This window comes from Seriola aureovittata, chromosome 19, assembly GCF_021018895.1.
Source record: "Seriola aureovittata isolate HTS-2021-v1 ecotype China chromosome 19, ASM2101889v1, whole genome shotgun sequence".
In the NCBI taxonomy this organism is placed as follows: Eukaryota; Metazoa; Chordata; class Actinopteri; order Carangiformes; family Carangidae; genus Seriola; species Seriola aureovittata.
This window is the reverse complement of record NC_079382.1, coordinates 22,237,247-22,258,812: the sequence shown is the minus strand read 5'-3', so window position 1 is coordinate 22,258,812 and position 21,566 is coordinate 22,237,247. Positions and strand designations below refer to the sequence as shown.

At 41.0% G+C, this 21,566-nt stretch overlaps 4 protein-coding genes across 15 annotated transcripts in view; all 4 read right to left on the bottom strand.

Moving 5' to 3' along the window:
• The window catches only part of col12a1b (collagen, type XII, alpha 1b), a 111,473-nt gene extending 107,346 nt beyond the window's left edge, over positions 1-4,127 (bottom strand). For 6 of the 9 annotated variants that reach the window (XM_056404536.1, XM_056404539.1, XM_056404540.1 and 3 more), the window contains exons 1-2: positions 3,897-4,125; positions 3,168-3,278 (exon numbers count right to left, since the gene is read on the bottom strand). In XM_056404536.1, the coding sequence (XP_056260511.1) occupies positions 3,168-3,243 (76 nt within the window). In that variant the 5' untranslated portion in view covers positions 3,244-3,278; positions 3,897-4,125. Of the gene's footprint in view, positions 1-3,167; positions 3,279-3,896 lie in introns of all 9 variants that reach the window. The other 3 variants (XM_056404542.1, XM_056404537.1, XM_056404543.1) reach the window with 3 other exon arrangements.
• Positions 4,128-6,590: 2,463 nt separating this feature from the next.
• On the bottom strand, positions 6,591-10,974 carry LOC130187293 (cytochrome c oxidase subunit 7A2, mitochondrial). Its single transcript, XM_056404747.1, is given in 5 exon segments — positions 6,591-6,825; positions 8,168-8,252; positions 10,530-10,570; positions 10,573-10,618; positions 10,957-10,974. Coding segments are annotated over 5 exon segments (246 nt in total). The 3' UTR covers positions 6,591-6,769.
• Positions 10,975-11,609: 635 nt separating this feature from the next.
• Positions 11,610-17,062, bottom strand: LOC130187292 (cell cycle control protein 50A-like). The gene is made up of 7 exons (XM_056404745.1): positions 16,551-17,062; positions 15,899-16,018; positions 15,695-15,802; positions 15,163-15,250; positions 14,932-15,075; positions 13,911-14,117; positions 11,610-13,456 (listed from the first exon to the last, which is right to left on the bottom strand). Exons 1-7 carry the CDS (start codon positions 16,791-16,793, stop codon positions 13,263-13,265), a joined length of 1,104 nt encoding a protein of 367 aa, XP_056260720.1. The 5' UTR covers positions 16,794-17,062; the 3' UTR covers positions 11,610-13,262.
• Positions 17,063-17,310: 248 nt separating this feature from the next.
• Positions 17,311-21,566, bottom strand: part of LOC130187290 (filamin-A-interacting protein 1) — a 39,348-nt gene continuing 35,092 nt past the window's right edge. For 2 of the 4 annotated variants that reach the window (XM_056404742.1, XM_056404743.1), the window contains one exon: positions 20,334-21,041. In XM_056404742.1, coding sequence (XP_056260717.1) covers positions 20,838-21,041 — 204 coding nt within the window. In that variant the 3' untranslated portion in view covers positions 20,334-20,837. Of the gene's footprint in view, positions 18,796-20,333; positions 21,042-21,566 lie in introns of those variants that run through there. The other 2 variants (XR_008830438.1, XM_056404744.1) reach the window with 2 other exon arrangements.

Below are 21,566 nucleotides of genomic sequence, written 5' to 3'. Positions count from 1 at the left end.
GTGAATACCTTCTGTCTACACTCCAAGTCAGACAGGGAGCTCAGGTGTCTTTTATAAAAAAAAGTATTTTATAAAAATGAAATTCATTTTTTCAAGTCAAGTCAAAAAATCAAATTGCTGAAATTGGATAAGTGAATTTAAGACCGAATTTCAACATGGAAATTTCAAAATTGAACATCTGGACAATCGGGGGAGAATGAAATTTTGGAAAATCACCAGCCACTTAAAAAAAAAAAAAAGAAGTTTCCCAACCTGTCAACAAACTACAACATGGACCGGCTGACATCCAGTAGACTGTCCATGACCTCAATCCAACTCATGATGTTGAATTGACAAACAACAAAAAAAAACACACAGATGTGATAAAACTCTCCGGTATTGATTATACAATGGATAAAGAGCTGATTGATCGCTGTCATCGTCTCCATTGCAAACCTCATAAAAGAATACACGATGTCGGTTAAGACATGTGTACGTCTTTTTCCTGCTTACACTACCCAAACATTTGCACCAGGGGTTTTTAAATTATCTCAGCTCCTGATAGGACTTTTAGATTTAATCACTTAAATCTTCCTTTACTTTTGTCCAACATCCAGTGAAAACTCTGGGAATCCTTTCAGGACTATAATTTAAGAACCGCTGGCTCTGGTGCTGGTTAACCAACAAACAGGGTAAAAGTGCGCACAGATTTAAGTGTCGAATCTTCATCACTGACATGGAGGATCATGCACGTGTACATGAAAAGTTGTTTTTAACAACTTGGAGCAACGGACAAAAAGTTTCCATGTACACAAGGGACCAGAGATTGTTCCTAAAAAAAATATTTTAAAATGATATTCTTCAGGTTGGGGTGGAAAACTCCAAATATAACGCAGCCTACCTGAAAATCTAGCTTGCTATGATGCACCATTATTTAAATCTGCTTTACTGGCTAGACTCACTAAAATTAGACATGCTAATCTTGTTAAGAGCTTTAAATATGATATAATAATAATAATAAGTCAAAGTCCTGTAATTAAACAAGTTAAAACAACTAATGCAGGTTCAGTTCACAACTCATGATGACAATGTTTTTACTCGAGAGTAGGGGTGAGTAATACCAAGCAATAACACGGGCTGAATCATTGATTCTGACACTTTCTATTAAAAGACGTTAGTGTATTATTAACCTGTCACCCGCACATTATGATGATTGATTTATGGGGTGAATGGGCTTCATTAATAGACTCCTTTACAGGTTTATAATGGCAGATCTTAAACCAAATACTGCTTGTTTCCTAAACTGAAATCTAAGCTCTTCCTGTCACAAACAGGTGGAAACTGTGCGTCTAATTCTTAATCTTTTCATGCTGGAGGAGCGTTATCATCACGTCTGCAGCGGGTAATCTGAGCTCCGGAGTTTGAGCTCATTTTATTAAATTTTGCAGCTGCACAGATTCTCGTGAAGTTCTACAGAAACACACAAATTAGGGTCAAATTACTAAGAGAAACAAAAAAACAAACACATCATACCTCAGATAATCTAGCTAGAGTTTAAAGATGACTTTTTTTTTTTTCTAGACCACCAACCAGTTCATCTGTTAGTGAGCCAGTGAAGAATATCACAGTAAAATATTGTCGTGAAGCCAAGACTCGGGGTCAAGGCTTGACTGGGAGGTGTGACAGGACGTCAAAAACTGAGGAACCACCAACCTGGTGAATCAATTCAAGGGCCGCGGGCTCCTGCTTCTGTTTCCAAACGGGTCTATTATAACCAAAACTACCCAGAAACTCTCATCCAGAGGAACACACACACACACACACACACACACACACACACACACTCACTCACACTCACTCATTCACACTCACTCACATCCAGGCTTTGGAGCTTTTCGTTGAGGTTTTCCTCTCTCCTCTAAAGCGATTTTAATTTGTAATTTTTCAGCTGAGATGTGACAGTTTAGAGCAGAGGGCTTCCTCATCCCAGCGTTTTTATCTTCAGCGTGCTTCAGCCTTTAACTCGGGCCCCAACACGTCAAACCATTCCACACGGTAGAATATATACGACGCCGTTACGATGCTGTGACCCCTGGAAAGGCAGCGGGGGCCCCTGGCGGGACATTAAATGGGGGGGGGTCACAGGAGGTCAGAAACTCTCCTGGAAGTAGAGGAGAGGAGGCTTCTCCTCCTGTGATCCAATGAGTTTTTACTGCACTTTTCTTTTTTTTTTCTTTTACTTTAAGCTGAGAGAAAATCCAGAGGCGCAGACTCTCTCCTGCCCTAACCTCTCAAACCTCTGGAAAATAATGTGAAACTCATATTTTGTCTTTCCGTTCCATCAGGAGAAAAGACGTAGGGAGGAAACTTGGCCACGTGCCGTCTGGGTTTTTTTTCTTCTTTTTTTTTGAAACTGGAGAAATGTATGCTACAGTAACAGATAGGAGAATTTGAGCAAGGGCCCCTCCTGGTGTAAAAGAGATCAAACTACATGTCTGGGATGAAAAGATGCCCTACTTGACCTACAGAGGAACATTTATTACTACTTCTACAGGCTGACGTGGGATGACACGGGGGCTAAAACACATGCTTTTATTACATTTTTACTGTAAATGATCATTTTTAAGAACATTCACTGTCTGTAAATTCTAATGGAGTAAATCCAGGCGGCCTGAAGTCGGAAAAAAGATGGAAAAAATTCACCTTTTCTACCAATATTGCTGGTTTTGCTTCATACAGGCGACTTCCTCGCTAACTGGACGCCATGTTTCATTGTACTTTTATGTCTCAGCTACATCACTGCTGTGAGCAAGTTGCATTCATGTCTTAAACCACTTAAAAGAATGCTACTGGTCTGGACAAAAAGCTCCTATTCATAAATTCAAACCAGATATCTGCAGCCGAGACAGTTTTTCTCCTCAAGAGGAAATCTGGCGAATTCCTGATGGAAACTGGAATTATTGGAGTGAAAACACAGTTAATCAATCAAAGATTAAACCGAGGCTGAAAAAGACAAATCAGGTCAAACAAATCAATTCACCAACACACACATTTTCTTTCACTATGTGATTTTTTTTTATTCAGACTAAATATGCAGCTACACATTGCAGGCAGAGAAAAGGCAGAGGTGAGAGGAGTTGAAGTGAGATGAGTTGGATCATAGTGAGAGGAGGAGGAGGAGGCTTTACCTGGTTTCTGGGCCTGAGAGGAGGACAGCAGCAGTGCCAGGAGGGCAGCCGCCGCCAGAGACAGCCTGCACTTCATCTTCAGCTCCTCAGCTCAGCAGCACATGAATGAAGCTGCGACAGGAACGAAGGAGGCGGTTAGACCTTCACCATCAGCCCGCCACAAGCCAGAGACTGTGAAACTCACGGCTCCTTCACCCGCTACATGCAAATCTATTGTCAATTATCTGCTTAAAGGCCACATGTAAACTTTTGTGAAGGCAGCCGGGAAAAATAATACATGAAAAGCTCTTTATGTATGAATGGATAAAGTCCAAAGCTCAAAAACTGAACAGCTTTTAACAACCAATAAACCAGAGTAAACTTCAGAACTCTAATGAGAGCTTATCAAGTGCATTTACTCTGCAAAGGGTCCAATCCACTAACTACTGCTTCGGCTGATGAGAGTCACCCAGACTAGCAGAGACAACGTCTTTCCACAGATCAGAATAACCGAGCATCGACTCCTGGCGCCGCGCGTAATTACGCACCGCAAAGCAAGAAATAGTAGAAATAGTCCACGCGGTTCTGGAAATATTCCGAATAAAATGTGCTTGTAATGTGCTTGATATTAGAGATACTTAAGTCTAGAAAACCTAGTCTTCTAATGAATTAAATCAGCTATCATGATATCGCCTGGAGATCAAATAATTCACCTGAAACTGCAAAACTCAAAAACCATGCATCACTGACCTAGAGAGGAGACTGTAGGAATTTTTTGCTTTGGTTTTTAAAAAAAAATAAAATAAAAAAGGTTAAATCTCTGTTGTAGACCCCAGCCTGAGGAGCGGGAGAGTGAGGTGGTCCGGTGTTGAAGTCAGAGCGCTCAGCGGGTTTTTGGTTCCCAGACGCGTCGCGAGCCTCTTTCCAAGTGGGAAGACTCTCCACACAATCTGCTACTTAACAGGGGGGCTGCTCCCAGCTCTGCCTGCCCCGCCGCGAGCTCTTACGACATCCAGTCGGGCCAAAAAATGATGTGTAACCTCTCTGAAAGTGCTGGGACACACACACACACACACTGAGAGAGAGAGAGAGAGAGAGAGGAGAGAGAGAGAGAGAGAGAGAGAAGACACACACACACGCACGAACACACACACTCGGAAACTTTTACATAGTTTTCTGCATTCCTTTCCGGTGATGGAGGGCTTCTGTGCGTCTCGGCCGCAAAGAGAGAGAGAGCTGTGCAGATCTGCTTTTTCGGGAAGAGGGGGATCAGAGGAGGGAAACTGTCAGAGGTTTTTACCCCCTTTTTCATTTCGTGAATCAATGGGAAAATATTACGCAGTCCTGTAAAGTAAACCCCAACTCAGTCTTTTCCTTTTTAACGCATCGCTCCAGTGTCAGGGACGGAGCCCAGGGTCCTCAGCAGGATTTCATCAAAGTAACTGAACTGTTGGTTATAGAGTTCATTACTACAGAAACTGAACATGACTATAGTAAGGACACATGACATTACATTTTATCAAACATTCATAAATCCTACAAGTGTATTTGGTCACCGTGTCTCCGAACTCAAAGAGCATTTATTTCCCATATTCTAAAAGTCTTTTTCAGTCTTCAATCTGCCAAGTATTACAACAGCAAATCTCAGAGTTCAGTGTGATGCCCCTAAAATCTCATAACCCCAGAGTTGGTACACTGTGAGGTTACACCATCATTTCACAAACCCACAATTTGTGTCAACGCCCTCAGCTGTGTCAAAGCAACCCCCAAAATTGTTTAGTTGTCTTTATGGTGATGTCATGAGCTAAAGTTTGTCAAAGCTCATTAAAAACGCCCTCAAAATAAATCATCATCACTAATTTGCACTGGCTCTGTCAGAGTTTGTGTGTTGCCTCCAATATTTACTAGAATCACAGTTTGTGAGTTAGTGTCTCCAAATTTGTCAAATGAACCAACACACAGTGTTTCAGATCCTCACACCATCATCATCATCATCATCATCATCATCAGCAGCAGCAGCAGCAGCAGCAGCAGCAGCAGTGTGTTATCTTACACAGCAGATTCCTCAGAGTAGATCAGTGAGGGAGAAGCTGCAGCTCAGCTGGTGACTTTAAGTGTTAAATGATGTGTGGTGGGTGGGGGCTGATAGCAGAGCAGGCCCGAGGCCGTCTCCTCTTGCTCTCTGCTTAAATTAAAACAGACAGCAGAGAAGAACCCACCCAACACTCACAGCGGAGATGAACATGAGGAATCTGCCAAATGATAAATTCAGATTCTTTAAGGTTTTTTTGTTGTGATTTCTGAGTCTCTGCAGCAGCAGCAGCAGCAGAGTTAACGACAGGATGTAATTATTTAGTTTCAGACACACTGTGTTGTTTTAAAGGATTAATGCTCCAACACTGATTTTGTTGAAATCACTGAGACGGTTCAAGTCTCAGTGATTTCTTTGTAAATGTCGCCCTCTAGTGACACCTGAACACTCACACAGGGAAACGTTCAGTTTTAATAATTAACCAGCAGTTTTATACTTTTCTACATGAAATGTTTGTTAATGTTAAACAGTGAAAAACTCTGTCAACGGGCTTTCTGCAGTTTCACCAAGTTCAACTTCCTAAAACGATTAAATGTAATTTAAAACCCGTTTCATGGACGACAAGCAAGAGATGGTATGACCTGCCGTCAGTCACCACGTGCGCATCTATAACCACATTTTGTCACTGTGTCCCAACCGTGTAACTATAATTATTTACAATATTATAAATGAATCACTGTACACAATATAGATCATAATGAGCAGCAGCAATGGATGGATCAACAAACTCAGGAATAAAGAAAAGTACCAGATTGTTTTTTTCTTTTGAAGGATCTGAGATCAAAACTTTCAGACCTGCTGACGCTGTATGGAGATTTATGTCCAACATTCATTCAAGTTTTAATGTTATTTTAAGTCTTCTCATGTGATGCTTGTGATTTCTTTGTTGTGAAGCACTTTGGTGCATTTCTTGTTTGACAGGTGCAATATAAAGTTTATTATTATTATCAGTCACTTTCAGGTTGTTGATTCAAAATCTGTTTAGTGCAGTTGTTTTTATTAAGTTTCTTGTATGATAAAGAAATTTAAGGGAGTTTAGTTGATGTTGCTGTTCAGCGTTTGTTAATATTGAGGTTTTTCTATTATTTCTATTTGCAGTCAACTTTTCAGTGGCACCAGCTTCTGCTGAAGAAACGGTCCCATTGAAAAGTGGAGTTTGGGTTATTGAGCAGAAGCAGGACTCGTTTCTAAAACATTCCAGCACAGTCGGTTTGTGTCCTGCAGGATTTGAGGCTTGTTTTAAAAACTTCCCTCGTTCTCAGACCACAGAGACACTGAACGTTGTATTTGACCAGATTTCATCAGCATTTGAGACAATTATTAAACGTATTAACGGCTCAGACAGACACACGCAGGTTTGAGTCATGAGATTTTTTATTTGATCCTCAAGTCATCAGGGAGAGTACAAGAAATAAATATTGATCCCATGAACATGAAACAAAATCCCACCTCGACGGAAACACACACGGCCCGACACAGATGGACAGCTGGCCGGTTTTTAAAACGCAGGTAAACAGCTGAAGCAGTGGAGTTAATTCTTCTTAGGGTACGCTGCGTTCCACAGCTCGTACAGGACGTATCCGGTTCCTGAAAGAACAGCAGGCTGGTCACTGACACATGATGGCACACAGTCACATTTACAGCTTCTGTTTTACAGCAAATGACAAACACTAACTCAATTATAATTATCAGTTTTCCCATTTTTCTATTCCATCATTTTCATTTTTTAATATCAATTAATTTGCCAATTTGAGAAAATGATTTGGACCCATCACAACTATCCGGAGCCCGAGGTCGTGTCTTCAAACTACTGCACAACAACAACAAAAAGATATTTACTTTACAATAACAGAAAAGCAGCGAGTGAAAACCTTTGCAAGTTCTGCTCGGAAAAAAGGAATTAAATAACGAATTGATTAGAAGTCCAAATCTAAAATCTTCACGCTACACTGCAGAACTTGTACAGATCATTTTAATGTAAGATAATGGCGTCAAGAACTTTATAATTTGTGCTCTTGAATTGTAGTACGTTATAGTAAACTGCCTCAGCATTCAGCGCGGTGCCATCAGTCTGCCAGGAGTTTGAAGAAGATATTTATGAAGTTTTGATGAAGTGGACGACATCCACAGTATCACTGAAGTTTTACAGCGTCAGTGATCCTGTAGATGACATTTCATGACATTTCAGGCCAAACGTTGTGTTTAAACAGCAGAAACCTGAAGTGTCAAAGTCCAAGATCTAAATAAAACTCTACTAAACCAAAGCAATGCACGGAGAGAGCGTGAAGGGACACACAAGACAAACTGTCGGCATGAAGGTGATTAGTTTTGCAAAGTCCAGCTCATGAATCAATAAATCACATGCACAGAGTTGTTATTTTCTGTCTCCATGACACCTCCCGTCTCCGTGGGCCGGCGACGCTGCGGCACTACAAACTACTTCAGTGGGCGACCGTGACCGGTCACAGAAACGCTGCTGTACACAGAAGCTGTATCTAACGTGGCATCTATCGCATTATAGCCAATACCTGATTAGCTGATTAAAGTCAGTGCTGGCACTTAGCACATTAGTTCTGCATTAGACACATCAGGTGCTTGCCTGTCATCTTTGTCAAGAGATGATGTTGATCCTGGTGTCAGTTAAAGAGCAGATAGAAGCTAGACTTTTTCTGCGTCCTCCGACAGCTCACAGCAGTGATCCAGTGAAAATAAAATGGCATTCAGTGTTTTTATCAGGAGAGTAAACAGCATGAAAACTGTTCCTGTTTCAATACAAATACTCGTTCTGACCTGAGTCCAGTTTTCAGATGAAGAGCTCACCTACGTTTTTTTACTTTTGTTTTAAAATCTTAAAAAAAATTTTAATTAACAATCCTGAAAGAAGAGATGAGAAGTTTAAATCGGATAGAAAGAAGAAAGACTCTCTCACCGAAGACAGTCAGCGCCATCGTTGCTCTGTAGAGCAGAGCGTCTGCTGGGCCTCCTTTTAAATGAACCGGCAGCCCGTTGTCCTCCTGCAGAGACAAACATGAGGAAACTGAGAACAGCAGCAGACGGCAGCTTGGCACAGTCAGTCACTTTGATGCAACTGGAAAAACTGTTGGTGATCGACTCCAATCTCTCATTTAAAAAATGTTTTCACTTTGACCAGATTCTCTTTCTCAATCTTTTACTTGGCCTCGTCCGAGGGAAAAAGTCATGAAGCGCGTCGGCTTCTGGCCGTTCGAGATTCTCGGTTTGTGTTGTTATTATTCATTATTTTTTTGAGGATTGTTCAAGAAAACTCTGATTTTTAGGGGGTTATAAGCAGCAACGTTTCTCACGAGTCTTGCCAAGGTCAAGCAGCGGCTGCATTGTTCGGTTTCACAAGTTTGAGCCTCAAAAATGTGGGATGTAATTGATTTGGTCAATCCCACACAGTGCGGAGAGGCAGAGGGAATGTTACAGTGCACTTTCATACACATAAAGCAAACTGATTTATCTGTGGATCTTATTTTGATCATAGTGGGAGGTGTACTTTTAACGGACAGGAAATAAATGCTGCTTCAAAGCTTCATTTCTGACCTCAGCACTTGTGTACGGCTCCATGACAAAGCGTTCCATACAAACACATTAACTTTACATGTTATCCAGCAGCAGGTCACATCTGTAAAACCGTTTTATGATCTCACAGATCTAATGTGACTGAAACCAACATTTACATTCAACTGTACCATTGAACTCTTTTTTTCTTAATGGACATACATTAAGTCTGTTGCACTAGTCAGTAACTGTTGGAAAAATGTAGTTTGGAAATGATTTCGACCCAGAAGTAAGATTTGATCAGTGAGCAGAGAGAGACATCACTGAAACCAAGAAAACACCAGCAGAGGCCGGGACACAATAATAATGACTTATGGTCTGTGTGGGGAACAACATGCGACTGAATCAGTGACGTAGATCTGGATAACGTGGCTCAAATCATCCACAGCTGCTTTTCTGGAGAATCAACCCAAATCGAGAAACAGAAAAACAACAGTCTGTGTTTTGACGCTCATCATTCCCCATTTGGTACGCGACCTTAAAAAGCCAAACCACAGACTGTATCACAAACATGTGGACAAGTTTAGTCCTGCATCAGATGTTCCTTGCAAATATCTGACAGATAAACAGAGTTCTGTATCAGTCGTAAAGGGCCACTGAAACAATGCAATTTAACCGAATAATTACTAACTACATCTAAATAAAGCAGAGTGGTAATCACTGGAAGAGGTGAAAGGTCAGTAGCTGTGGGGTCTGTGGGGCTGGAGAAGGAGAATCTTCTTCCTGTTCAGTGAACCAGGGCTTGTTGTTGGGGAAACATGGCGCCGTCCTGGTGGTGGACAGTGCTGTCCACACAGAAGTTTATGTACTCTGTTATGCAGTTGATGTCAGCTGATGTCGTCTCCATGGCGCTCACAGAGTACATTTCAGTCTGAGACCTCAAAATATCCCTGCAGAGCCTCATTAGCTGCCTGTGACCACCTCCTCAGTTCTAGTGTTCACAGACTCCTGCTGGACGATGTGAGGAGGTGCGATGCATGTTTTATGTTAGCATAGAGTAAATCCAACTCTCTCTGGTGGGTGAATTAGTGTAAGGTAAGGTTTGTAATTCAACAGCTGACGGTGGGATGTGAACAGCAAAGTCAATGAGACATCTGAACTCCCTCAGCAAATAATAAGGACACAGACTCACGGCCAACAGTTCAACATTCAGGCTATAGAGATAAGGGTTTACACTTTCTCCTCTGGCTCTGACCCTGCACCCCACGTCTCCTCCTCAACTGAGGAGAATATGGTTTTTGCTCTAAGCAAATTGGGTTTGGAGCAAAAGATCAGCTGATCACTGGCTTATTTGAGCAACATAGGGACCTCCCTTTGATATGGTGGCCCGGTAAAAAGCATGTATATAAAAATAAAAAATCACCAGGAAAACAATGTTACAACAACGTAACAGGAGCTACTGCAACCACCTTTAGTATTTCTTGAAAAATGGTCGAAACAACTACTTTTCAAACAGCTGCCCACTAAATGACTAATTTTGCAGCTGTATAAATGATAGCACTGGTTTACTGCACAGTCACAGAGAAGTGTGCTACGTGCTGAGGGAACAAATGGGGCTTAGCACTGGTTTTAAGCTCTCTGAGGACTAATGTAGTAGCTCAGCAAGAAGAGTCGTCAGACAGTTTTTAAAGAACACATATGCGCCTCAACTCTCAGGTCATAGTAGAAATGAGTTCTTACTGTATTTTATCAGTTTATTGAGGTTTTACCTGAAACAGCTTCTGTTTCTCTGGGACTCTGTTCTCCACCCCCGGCGGGCAGAGCTGGAGATACTCCGCCGGGCAACCTGCTGCAAACCCTGGAAACAGCCGATAAGCAGCACAGTTACCACACACAGGAGGACATAGAAAACACACTGAACCCAGTTTGAGTAAATTTACATGTACACCGCTTTTAAAATATAAGAAATAACCGACTGAAACCGACAAAACACGAGTGACACTGGCATGGAGGCTAAGCTAATGCTAGCTCCTCTGACGTCCTGACAGTATGACTTTGACCTCTACAAAACACTTTCAGGCTAAATGTTACCGCGCTTTTGGCACCCGCCAATAGTTCAGAAAACACACAGCCAACTCTTGAGTTAAGTGACAAAGCTACAAGGCAGGATGGAAGTTAAAAGTTGAAAGAACTTACAAATACGTGTCTGTACATCTCCACAATTCTGTCACACAAGGACACCGGAAAGCTCAACTTCCGTTTCAGTTTCTTCTTCTTCGTCGCGGGTATTAACGGCAGACTGCGCTCTGCTGCCCCCTGCGGTGTTAAACACGAACACATCTCTGACTCAGGGTTTCTTTTAAAGCTCAGTTCTGGTGTTAATTTAATAGGGCAACTCTTCACTTCCCCAACAAATTAAATTTGAATTGTTGAATGAATTGTTTTATTGTCAAGGCTCTAATAATACAGCCATTCATTTATTTTGTATTAATGCCACATACGTTTTTCAGTGGAAAATATTTTGTTCATTTCTCTAAATGGTTAGAAAAATAAAGACAAATTCTTACAAATCATTTACAATCTTAAAAAAAACCCAAAAAACAAACAAATCGCAAAAACCATTAAGTTTTATCGACGACTGTTAATATTTAACATGTAATTCAAAGATCTATGCATTTCAATATTTTTACCTCGTATCTTCAGTTTTTATCATCTAATAAAATATGTTCATATATTTATGTATATATTGTTTATGCATAGTTAACACATAAATCTAAACTATTCAAATATTTACCAATTAAGAAAAGGAATATAGAAACCAGGCTGATAAAGCAGAGTGAGCAACAAAGTGTATTTTCATTTAAATGACAAATTTATTAATTTAAAAGCAACAATACAACACGGATGGAGTATCAAAAGAAAATATCAAATATTAAGTGCTTCAAATAATTGCAGGTGACAGTTTATCTTGACAAAACATATTAAAAGAAGATAAACAACACATTTTCACTCAGCACAGTTTAACATGCAGCATCTGTTGTACACGTGTATTAATGTAGAATCTCAGTTCATTATCAGCTCAAAATGGCAGAATGTGGGTGTGGACCTACTTGTGCGCGTTAGATCGACTCTGTAGTGCAAATGCAAACGGACAAACATTTAATCACATTATACTGAGTTACTGTTCTATCATGCTGCATTGATTATCTTTTATTATTGCATGTAAACGACGATGAATGAAGCCAAGACACTGTGTTAATGTACATTTTTCTGCAGTAGATTTACACACCTGCACCTTAAAGCTCCTCCAATCAATGCAGCAAACTTAAAACCCACTTTAGGCTCAAAACCCCTGAGGTCTGGCGTGCAAATACTGGCTTTGCGATGCAAACATTTCTCAAAACTCTAAACTAAATACAAAAAAAACAAACATGTTATTTGTACATTTTCCAAACGTTTTGTGCTCCCTCTGACGTGGAAGCTGCTCAGCACGTTTTTAAAGTGCTACGACTCAGTGAAAGCTTGATTTGAGTTTAAAAGCAGGACGACGTCACAGACGAAACGAGGCACAGAGACGAGCCGCTCGAGCAGCTCGGTGATCACATCTACATCTCCGTTATCAAGCATGCAACTCAGGACTTACAGGAACAACTCTCCAGCTCACCTGGACCGCACCGACAGCACCTCAAGGATCTTATAGGGGCCTGGAAAGTTTCACAAACTTTTATTTCCTGGGCTTTTTACTAAGATTTGAGAATTCTTTTTGGGCTTTAATCAGATTTAGCTGACAGCAACCGGGTAATGTGACCTCCCACTGTGATGCTAGGACATGAGTCTAGTGGAAAAATATGAAATAAATTTATTTATTTAGTTTTTCTTGTGGCCAAGAAGCGGACAAATTTGAGAGGAACTCTTAATAACAATCAAAATTAGTTTGGATTTTTTTTCTACATTAATTAGGGCTGAACAATTAATTGAAATATAAGCGAAATCACAAAACGGCCAAGTGCAATATCCAATTGTTTGTTTGTTTAATACAAGTCTCAACAAAAATCATTTTTATATTTTCTTCCAGAGAAAATGAAATGAAAAAAAACTGCCATTCCTATTCAAATTGTGACTCACAAACAAAGTAAATGCAATGTGATGTTTTTGCTTATTGTTCAGCCCTAATATTAATGCAGTATTCAGATGCTCATGTGTTCATGTTCACATGAGCTTCAGCTGAACTCCTCTGTAGGTGTAGTTGTGCTATGAAGGCGTCACTTCATGGAGGAATGATTACCCGAAAGAAAAACAATGTTTTTAGACGTTGACTGTGGCGTCTAATATTTGGCTACTTCTCACTCATCAGCCACCGTCAAGGGATTTTAAACCTTTAAACGCTCGGCCGACAGCTGGAGAAGTTACTGTAGATAACACATTTTTAAATTGAACCACCCCTCTGGTCACTACATGAAGGTTCACCAGCAGCAGAGGCGAGCTGGAGAGCAGCTGCCGTCTCAGTTGGAGATGTCAGCGCTGTTGTTGCGGTTGCCGTATTTGTGGTGGATGATCAGCAGCACGACGCCCAGGAAGAAGCAGACGGAGCCCACGGTGATGTAGGCGATACCCAGGAACGGGTTCTTGCCTCCCATCCAGGAGATGGTGCTCAGGATCATTCGCTTCCGGCCCTCGAAGCTGCGAACGGGATAATCTGAGTTCAACGAGTTCAAGAAAGAAAACAGCTGACGGTGTTTACAGAACAAACTGACCTCAGGGAAACTCACACGTCTGAGCTGGAAACCGTTTGTCAACACTTCACTTTGTCAACTGTCAGACTTCTACATCAGCTTTCTATTTATCTGTCTTTTTTCTTATTCCCAAACTTAACTCAGGAACGAGTCTGACTGTGAATTTAATATTTTTATAAAAAAGGGCGAAGAATGTGTTTAATGCAAATAAATTTCTGTGTTTTAGCACAGAACGTGTTTGTTTATCTGTTGTTTTGGAACTGATCAGCAACAGTTTTGTTCCAGATGTTTGAGCCTAACATGAATCCAGGAGTTCAAGGTTTACCCGACCAGCTTTTTATTGTCCTCTAGCGTGATGTGTTAACGACCTGATGGCGTGCGTGTGCAGCGGCACGCTTCGTTTCTCGTGAAGGATACTGTAGACGACCTCCAGAGTGTAGTTTCCTCGGACCAGAGTTGGGACCATGTTGTTCTTCTTGTGGATGATGCGGTACAGTTTGCGGAAGGTCGGCAGAGCGGCGGTCCTCATCCAAACGATGAAGTCCTCGTTGATGAAGCCGTTGTTCTGTTGGTCCGAGTCCAGCTCGTAGACGGGCCTGCGCCAGTTCACCGGTTTCGTTGTGCCTGAGTTCGAAGGAAACAAATGAATGATTATTGATCAGTTATTTCTGATTGTATGCTGGAATACCTCCCATTTTGAAAACCAATAGCTTTAACTAAACGTTCAATGTGTTTCAGGTTTTCATGCTTGTTTTCTTTCTGCCTGGGTGTAAACGCTCCAACAGATTCTGCAGAAACAACATATTTTCTCAGTTTTGGTCTCCATGCAAACTGACATATGGTTGTCATTGTTTACAGACTTTCTTCCTGGTGTGATGACATGGCCAAAGACTTTACATTAAATCCAGACAAATTACATTTTTGTGGGGGCGTTCGTGGCTCTAACAGGATAAGCCTGCCGGTTCCTCTGCTTTTGTTATTGTCAACAAATCCCACAAAAAGACCAAAACCAAGGTGTTTGTTTGTGTCTTGATACTTCCCTTCACTGTCTGTGGCTCTCAGTCTATTGATTCCTACTGAAGATGGAAATCTTTAAAAACCCCTCACAAACATATAGTTTCCTTTTTCAGTAATTTCCGGCAACATCTGCTGCAGTTTTAATCAAACAAACAGGAGGAAATAAAACATTTGTTGGGAACTATTTAATAAGTATTTGGGGCAGCAGGAAGGAGTGTGTGTGCTCTGAGGCACAGAGGAATAAAATGCATCAGGCTTTAATAATCACACAATACTAGTTAGTAGGATGTATTTCTAGATTTTCATATGATTTGTTGACAATAAGAAACAATATCACCAGACTTCTTGATCGACTAATATTCAACCTATTTGGAAAGGTCCTAAACCCAAGGAGAGGTAAAGAAAAAGCTGCTGATGAAACCTTGGAAAACTGCTGTGAGGTTTGTGTTTTCCCCCGGGTTCCTGAACTTCACGTGTTTGTCGGTCCACCAGGCGATTCCTGTGGCTGTCAGAGGAATGGGAACCTTTGTGCCGTTGGGGTCGTTGTAAAACAGCTCCAACGTGTCTGAGAGAGACGTGAAGACGGTGATCAGAAATAATTCTTCAGCCAAATAAAAGCACGTTTGTTCAGTCAACAGAAGAGGAAACTCACCATTGAACATGCTGTTAGCGATGGCCCCACATGGTGCGATTGGCTTGTTTTCGTGAACAGCATATGGCTCACACTCCTTGCTGGGTTTCTGTGAAGGAGGAGGAGACTGAAGATAAATGGCACCACATGCTGGACACATTTAAAGCTGCAACAGGCCAGTTGCTGTACAAAGATGTACAAACACACACTCAACTTACCCCACAATGACACTGTCATGTCGGCTTGATTCTTTATGTTTGTTATTATAACAGGAGGTTTCTACTAAAGGCTGTCAGTGCAGCACAAGTGAAAGTAATGGATGCACGTGTTAATTTAATATGATGCATCAAACTGTAACTGTGCCATAAGAGCAGATCTTTTGGAAATTTGTCCCTTTAATGTCCTCTGAATGAACAGTATCAGACGGACACATTGGGCGGGAGTTTGTGCAGTTTCATGGCTTCTGAAGTTGATATCTGGTGTGAGTTTCCTGGTGCAGCTCTGTCACTCTCAGTCATGTGTTACAGAGACATTTTATTTAAGTGACTCATACCTTGAGGGATTCAGTGTCTCCATTCAGCTGGCTGTCATCTCTCGACTTGACGTAGCGACGGTGGTTTTGGTAAAAGTTGGAGAGACCGTAATACATGAAGACGTTATTCTGTTGATTAAGAGAAAGAGTATAAAGGGTGTAATCAATCAGACTTGCTGCGTGACAGTTCTGGAGATCTGCGTATCTCAAAACTATATTTCTCACTTCATATGGCTGGTCCAGGTAGAAAGGTATTGTGCAGGTACACGGCCTCGTGCTGTTCCAGCTGAAGTTCTGGGAGCAGTTGAAGCAGGGACTGGACATGTCGACTCCTGTGTAATCGATCTGTGAGCAGCAAGGAAACTCATGAACTCTCTCTCTATAAATACACAGCATATACATGTAAAGAAAATTTTATCTAACACTTTTCAAAGTAGTAGTTACACCAGAAGGACGCAAATCTTTGCTGGTGTTTTTGCTTTTAAAAAAAATATTAAACTGTGCATCATTATACTATTATTAAAAATAGTTGATAATTGTATTTCTGTCGACTAATTGATTAATCGACTATTTGTTGCAGCTCTATACATTCTTCAGTCTTCATGAAATGTTCTCTTCTGTAAAAGAGATACTGGAGACAGTTATTCACGTTTCTAGATGAACATGGCTTTTCAGAAAATGTCTTGTCACATAAAACAAAACCCGGAGAACTGCCAATATATGCGGCCAGAGTAAAACGCACAATTTTTTAAATGGAGTTTGGCGTGAGTCGTGCATCATGTTGCGGTATTGGGTAGAAATAATAACTACATATTTATAACTACATATTTATTCCATGGTTGACACTGTTTACTCCTGACATGTCATGTAACGTTACCTCGAACTCCTTGATGTTATTGGACGTTACATACAGGCCGATGCCGATGGGGATGAAGATGAGTCCGATGATGAAGAAAGCAGGTAGGACGGTGCCCGCAGTGAGGATGGGCTGCCATGCCGGAAGTCTCTGCTGTTTAAACGCAGTGTTTTCTGGCTTCTTGCTCCGCAGATTGCCGCCACCGGGCCCGGACACGGTGATGTGTCCATCCTCGTCTTTGGCGTTATAGCTAGACGCCATCATGACTGCTGGTCGTTGTTACGAAGTTGTTGCTAACGTTAGCCAGCTAACACCGTTAGCTTCTCACCGTCACTAATTTGTAAACACACCAGATTTAACGTCCCACTGACGCTCTGACATATGACGACTAGCGACGTAAGTTACAAATTACGTTGCTAACGTAATGTCATTTGTGTTTGTTCAATATTCGATAGATTTAGTCCATTGCGTCAATCACCAAACGGCTAGCTAAAACGCTAACCACTGCTGGTCCTCCGGGAAGTTTACAAACAAGTGTACGCAGCGCGCGGTGACCTCACCGCTTCGGTTGCTGCCTTCAGGTGCCGTCGTGAATATCGGAAATTATTGTTACAGTCAATTATCAAACAATGGGATATTTTAAGGACACCTACACCAATTTAAAGAATGAGCTGAACAGGCAGAAACAATGAATGACTAATACTAATAAAATAATCTTTAATTTCAGCGCTGATGGAAGTTTATTTATTATAGACTGACAGACAAACAGTCGATCAAACAGTTCAGAGTGTATACGTTCAGTATTTATTCAGTACCTGCTTCCATCGTGAAGAAGTGGTCAGTCATTATGCATCATTATTTCTGTGTGATTTATCACAACAATCAGAAAATAATCACATGGACTTAAAAGGAAAATGTATGACGTGTGTTTAAAATTGAATTTAAACAGAAAAACACATGTTCTTTGTTATAAGTGGCTTTTTGGGAAGAAAACAAACACGGAAGAACTTCAAATTCTGAATTTGTACTTGTGTGTGTAACAGCTTTGATAAACAGAGATAATATGCAAATGGTTCATTCTTTATACTGTATTTACTATACCATCAAATACACTTAAATCTCACGTCATTGCTGTCATTATCATTCCTACTTTCAGTACAACCTATGTAATTCAACAACTTTCAAAATCCAACTTTAAACCACATTCAGTTGTCCAGAACCATATCACACATAACAGGAGCTCAGGAATACTTCATGCCAAAAATATATATATTGAACAATTTCATAATCCTCAATTTTCAAACAAAAAAAGAAAATGAAAGCCAACAGGTAAAAGGAACCTATTCTGATTCTTTTTCTGTCATGTGGCATCTATTGATTATATGTATTAACTAAAAATTCTCATGGAAATTGATCAGTTTTGTGCCAAATTCACGTGAAAATAGATCTGATATCTTTCACGTATCATAATTTCATATTCCAAACTGCATATCGCACATACAGTATATAACCTGCCGATGACATCCTTTCTGCTCTTTATTCATTTCAAACTGCAGCCTTGTTTGTATCATGTCTTGTATAATGTAAGAGACGTTTCTGTCTCAGTGTCTTGATGAGGTTCTTCAGATAAAAGAACATTATCTCCCATCGGACACCCTCAGATCTCAGCTCAGCGCCGGCTGGTGGCTGAATCCATCACTGAACCTGTGGTAGAGAATCACAACAGATCTGGTTTCCTCATTTTGGCTCAACGATCAAATTTATTTATGACGATTCTCTGAAGAATGAATTTAATTATTTGATAAAACATGTAATTTAATATATTTGAAGTAATCCATGTAGTCACACCACTTAAATGGAAATTGAAGGTAAATGATCTGTATTTTATTGTGTTACATATTTGAAGCAGTTAACAAAGAGTGTGACACTAATGGGCCCAGACAGGTAAAAGCCTGTAGTTGTAGCTGGAGTCCGTTGGCCATTAATTGTTATCACAATATTGATATGATATTGATATTGATCTCTACATTTTTATTCAGGAAACAAGAAGAATTTGAGACGCAGCTTCACTGCAGCAGGAAAGTCCTTGTCCAGGTTCCTCTACAGTTTTCCCAGAGGAAGAGGGACATGGCATGACCAGGCTCTGATGTGATTTTAACAATCCTGCCTCTGATGTTGTTCCCAGGAAGAAACATTTGATCCACCAAAGTCTCCGTGCGGCGGCGGCAGCGGCAGCGGCGGCCTCGAGGGAGTCACGGCCAACACGCTGCAGCAGAAACAAAAACACTCAGCTTGTTATGAATCAGCGTTTGACACTGTCCTCGTGTTTACCCTCCTGTTTTCCAGATGCTTCCTCCAGACTCTTATTACCAACCATCTCTCAGTCTGTCCTCTGCTTTGTTTAATATGCTACACCCCCCCGATCCATCAGCAGCATCTCCCACTATCTGTCTCTCTCTCTATCTGTCTCTCTCTCTATCTGTCTCTCTCTCTCTCCTTCTCTCTCTCTCTCTCTCTCTGTCCCTCCCTCTTGGCTCTTTGCTTATTAGTGGCTAATTAAGGCAGCAGAGTTTGTTGACAGCTAATCATTTATTCCGGTCTCTGTTCTCCTATTAGAAAACATCACAGCCTGCAGATAATGTAGTTTATTGATTTGTGTTTAATGAGATATTGCAGCGAGGCAGCCATTCAGACGAAGTGTGAGGCTGCTACAGTCTCATCATTTATAAGTTTAGAAACATCACATTTATAAATGGCGTCAGTTTCCTCTTGAACCGGCCGTGCTGTGTTTGTACTTGTCCACGAGAGGGAGCCAGACGCTCACTGTCTCCGAAGTGATGCTGAAAACATTAAATATGATCTACAGTAATATTATGATGCAGCTGTGAAAACAGACATCTCCCTGATGCATCACTGTCTCTGCTCAGTTTCACAGAACTCACAGATCTTTATGTAAAACTGGAACAAGACCAACTCCTCTCACTTTAAAACAGTGATGTCACTCATGGAAAATGTTTGTGGTCAACCTGAACTGTACCTACGAAGTCAAGTTAAATCATTTATTAACTTATTTCAGGTACAAATGTGGAACCGACTCATTCAATCCGTGTTTTTCAAAACATAAAGGGTCAGTTCACCCTAAATACAAACATACATAATAACCTTTAACATTTGAATTTGTTTTTTTAAAAGGTTTTAAATATAACTTCTCTCGTATTTTGACAAATCGTCATCATTGACAGTGTGAATTAGCCATTAGCACTTCCTGTTTGCAGAGAGCCGTCACTGGATCACTGATACTGAAGAAAACCTTAAACTTCTGAAGCAACAAACAGCGTCTTTTTTCGATGATTTCTACACAGATCTGTGGACGTGTGTTCGTGGTGGATGAGAGATAAGAATGTGTGTGACTCCAAATCTGAATGTCAGTCTGCTCTGGAGAATCCACAGAAACCCACCGACACCTAATCAGAAATATCATCTTTTGTTCTTTTCCTGTCATTTTCTGTCGTTATCCAAAGTATTTCAATCGACAACATTTATAGTTTGTGTGAATTCAACGCTAAACACTTAGTTGTGATGGTTTTCATATGGTACATTTTCCTTTTTCCACGACGTGTTGTTTTCACACATGGAACCGTCACATGAAGCGTACGGGAACGTGTAAGCTCTGAAAATTAGTTTTCATGGCTGTTCAGCTGCATGGGTTAATGTTATGGAGGTTTCCTGGTTGATACTCACCCCTTTGTAAGCTCACACACACACACACACACACATAAAATGAAAGCTACAAAGCCATGGTGGTCCTTGGTTCAGAGATAAATAGTTTTTATTTTGGTGCCTGTCACAGTTGATGAGTAAATCATTCTCCACAAACAGTTCACAGTGCTCCGGCCACTGGAAACCTCCATAAGCTGTGGTGAAATAAACACATGCTATGAAGAATATGACTGATGAGATTAAAAGTCTAGACCCTACTGCCGAGGATGGCCGACATGACGTTAATCAAGATGGAGCTGTCACATGCAAAGACAGGTGCATAAACATTAACCCTTAAAAACCTGCTCTTTTAATTACATGAAATATCTGACAACATGTAAAGTTCAAACTGAAGGTGTGAAGATAGAAACTCGTGTTTGGAAGCTGCAGCGTCACAGTGTGTGTGTGTGTGTGTGTGTGTGTGTGTGTGTGTGTGTGTGTGTGTGTGTGCTGATGTGGCCTGTGTCTCACATTTGGCAGCAGATTCAGCAACAAACTCAATCATGAGATGATCACATTGAGGCGTTGCCATGGCAGCGTGTTTAGCCCTCAGCTCTTGCCTGCTGCTGCTGCAGAGGCCGAGCCGCACACCATCGACTTCCTCAGCTCGATTTTCATCGACTGGCTCTCGGCCCGCGACTCTAACCTCGCCACCGCCGACACCCCCAGAACCGCCTTGCTGCTGGGTTTCATACCTTTTGACACAGGGATCCGTGTGGCGGCGCTCCGAGCTGACTGCACATCCGAACCGGGCTGGAGGGTAAACAAGGAAACAACATGAAGACACAGAGGCGAGGAGTTGAAACACAGGAAGAGAGTTTTATATAACTGTGCTGTAGGTAGAAGGTGGACGCCACAGTAAGCGTGATTTCTGAGATTCGGAAGTCAAAGAGTTGCCAAGGTTACAAGTCCAGGTTCACTCCAGGGGCCAGAGGCATAAAACTCTGTAGATTAAACCAGAAAGATTCGTACGCATTCTCTTCATCAGAGTTATAAAGCTGTGCTGTTCTACTTTATGAATCTCTCTCGTTGAGAAATTAGGCGCATGTGCACCGGCCTCATTTCCACTCCCACTTCAATTAGCCATAAGTGGATGAAGACTCTCCCTTAATCAATCAGTTTGTCTCCAGTGATCAGACACTGCATCAGTTTACTTTAGTACAATCACTCTAATGTTTCACTCTGAGCTTCATTTATTAAGACTCTCATTATTAATATTAAAATAGTTTCAAACAGTTACAGGATGATTCACAGTAAATAATCAGGGTATTAAATGAT